This window comes from Oratosquilla oratoria, chromosome 30 (genome assembly GCF_046742065.1).
Source record: "Oratosquilla oratoria isolate Oo_2021 chromosome 30, ASM4674206v1, whole genome shotgun sequence".
In the NCBI taxonomy this organism is placed as follows: Eukaryota; Metazoa; Arthropoda; class Malacostraca; order Stomatopoda; family Squillidae; genus Oratosquilla; species Oratosquilla oratoria.
Genome location: NC_134806.1, coordinates 25,259,023 through 25,262,078, shown reverse-complemented (window position 1 = coordinate 25,262,078; position 3,056 = coordinate 25,259,023). Strand labels below are relative to the sequence as shown.

Sequence of the window (3,056 nt, the reverse complement as noted above, 5' to 3'; positions counted from 1 at the left end):
ACTTCTAGCAACCAGAATCAAGACTCGCCTACACCATAATCAATACTTCATTTCCCCCATCTGTTCTTACGTGCTGCATACAAGCGCACACCTAGCTACTCTACCTGGCAATTGATTATTCATTTTTGATTCATAAAACATATATATGTTTAACATTTTATTATTAGTGTATACAGGTATTACTATTTTTCTTATTCTATGTCCAATTATGTTATTTGTGTCTATTTTACTATTGTAAATAATAATAAGTTTTAACTAAGAGTTTAATTATCTTGCCTGAACTCTGTCACTCGTCAGAGCTGCGCATGGCTTTAACTTTTTTTTCGCGACTAGCCTGGCCCATATTTGGGTCGTGACAAAGATGAAATGTTTGAGTTGTATGGTAGGGTTACAAGGATGGATAGAGTCAGAAACGAATGAGGAGGAGAGCGGGGTGGAAAAGGAAATGACAGATGTGGCTGATGAAAGAGTATTGAGATGGTTTGGACACATGAAAAAACGAGGGAATAAAAGATTAGTAAAAGAGGTCTAGAAGGCAGAGATGGATGGAGGGAAATTGGGGTGAAAGGGGCGTTCAGCAATGTGGAGTCTGTTGAGCAAGGAAGGGGTTAGGAGATAGGGGTGAGTGGAGAATGGCTCTGTATAGATGTTACTGTGATACAGGGAAGGGAGGGGGTGGGGGATGAAGTATAGGGAGTAGTTATGAATTATATTTTGACACATCCGAAGGGATTTCTTCCCGTCCTCTCTTCTTCTGCATGAGGGGATAGAGAGGGGGGTCGCCGATTAAGTGAAATGGCCTTGCTGTGGATGTGCTGTGTCTTGCTGCACTGCTTCTACCCAAGGGTAACGTGCTGGCTACCGGGATTACCCGTCCCATAAGGAGCTAAGGTGAGAGGGAAGAAAGGGTGGTGGATGGGAGTGGAATGGGTGGGAGTGAAATTGGGTGGGAGTGGGTACTTGCCTTTTGACGTAGCTACCTCCCTTGTAAGGGTAAAAAAATAAATAGATAAATAAATAGAAAATAAAATAAACTTGATATAGACCTAGAATACAGAGATTAATGACTTACGTGGTCAATGCTTCAAACGGGGTGCCAAAAGGGTAACCATCCTTCATTAATACATGACAAGCAATATTGTTCTCCTTCCGGAAGTACTGGGTAGGTGTACATCACCCTTTTGTATGATTAGGAGTTTTACACAATATTCACAATTTAAACGAGGGTATACAACTACAGATCTGATGAAAAATATTCTAGGCCTGTGACGTGTCCTGCCCCGATGCACGTTCTACCGACCCAGCCTGCGAAATGCATACGACAAATACGATTAGATCAGGAGTGGGCAACCTTTTCAGAGTGAGGGCCAGATGAGACTTTTGGAAGGAGGCCGCTGGCCGGAGTGAAAAATGAAGTCCCCAGAATTACTCTATTTTGTACAATACATTGAATACAATGAATAGATTATAAAAGAATTGCATTGAACACCCTGCAAATCAATGAGTCTGCTGGTGCTGTTTGTCATGAAGAAGTATTTCCACGGCTGGCTCGATGGTTGAGGTAGACAACAGAAGAATGTCATTGAGGTGGCAGTCTGAGAGTTGGGAGCGAAGGTGAGACTTCGTGTACTTCATTCTGGAGAACAGCTGTTCGCAACAAAAGGTGCTGCCGAACATGGCCACAATGCGTTGAACATGTGCAATGTATTTTTGAAAATTGTTAGAAGGGAGGACGATGTCGCGGAAGAAGGACAACGGAGAAGAGGTGCGGAACTCCGCCTTCATTTCACCGTTGCACTGTAGCTCCACCAACTCCATCTGCAGGGAGGCAGGGGCGTCTTCCACGGAGAAGTCAAAGGGAGCAGTGTAAAGCTTGAAGTCCGCAGCCAGCAATCTGACTCCTGCAAAACAGGAAGCAAATCCCTCACGCAGAGAGGTGACGATACTAACGCAAGTGTCCAGGTCCACGTCGTCAGGGGCACAAACAGCAAGGGGAAGAAAATGCACAAACTGACCAAAAGCCATATGAGCCTCCCACAAGCGCAGCTTAACCTCGAAGGTAGTGATGTACGCGTACATGTCTGTCACGAGAATATCTTTGCCTTGCAACATCATGTTGAGGGCGTTCAGGTGCGCTGTGATGTCCGTGAGCAGGGCCAGGCGAGATAACCACCGCAGACCAGAGAATTGATCAGCGTGGGGAAGGTTCTTCTGACGTAGGAAGGTGGTAATCTCCTGCTGTAGGTCGCACAAACGAGACAGCATGGTCCCAAGAGTAAGCCAGCGTATCTCACAGAAGTAGAGCAGGTCGTTGTAGTGCACGTTCACCTCGTCCATCAGTACCTGGAACTGACGGTGGTTAAAGCTGCGGGAGAGGATGGAGTTAACGACCTTTACCACGTCAGACATGACATCAACGAGGTTGGTAGACTTGGCGCACAGGGACTCTTGGTGGATGATGCAGTGCATCATGTTAATGGGCTGAGTGTATCCAGCGGCTTCACAGTGGCGCACTAGCAGCGAAGCGGCGCCCCTCTTCTCCCCAACCATTGCTGGGGCACCGTCGGTCGTCACGCACACAAGCCGGGAGAGGTCCAGGGAGTGCTGATCAACACACTGAAGCACGGCGTCGCAGATGTCTATCCCAGTGTTAGTGCCGCGCAGCGGGACAAGCTGGAGGAATTCTTCACACACCTGGAGGTTAGCGTTGACGCCGCGGATGAAAACGGCCAGCTGGGCCGTGTCCTTTATGTCGGTGCTCTCATCCACAGCGAGGGAAAAGGCGACAAAGTTCGAGATGCGTGTTTTGAATGAGTCTTGCACGTTGTCCGACATATCCTCGATGCGACGAAGAACGGTGCGGGACGAAAGGCTCACGCTCTCAAAGTCAGAACGTTGTTCTGGACAGACGGAGTCCACTACAGCGAGGAGGCATTCCTTGATGAAGTCCTCATTCGTGAATGGTTTCATTCAGCGAGCAAGGATGCTGGAGGCTTCATAACTGGCGCGCGTCACCTTTTCGGCCTCAGCATTCTGCTTGCGGAAGAGCGAAGTTT

General features: G+C 47.7%; 1 protein-coding gene across 1 annotated transcript; it reads right to left on the bottom strand.

The window, feature by feature from the left end:
* Positions 1-1,497: 1,497 nt before the first annotated feature.
* On the bottom strand, positions 1,498-2,970 carry LOC143041244 (general transcription factor II-I repeat domain-containing protein 2-like). The gene has a single exon (XM_076213081.1). It carries the CDS (start codon positions 2,968-2,970, stop codon positions 1,498-1,500), a length of 1,473 nt encoding a protein of 490 aa, XP_076069196.1.
* Between the last annotated feature and the right edge of the window lie 86 nt (positions 2,971-3,056).

What these genes read in the sequence shown, in the direction of transcription:
- LOC143041244 (XM_076213081.1), bottom strand. Translation starts at nt 2,970, where the DNA reads ATGAAACCATTCACGAATGAGGACTTCATCAAGGAATGCCTCCTCGCT.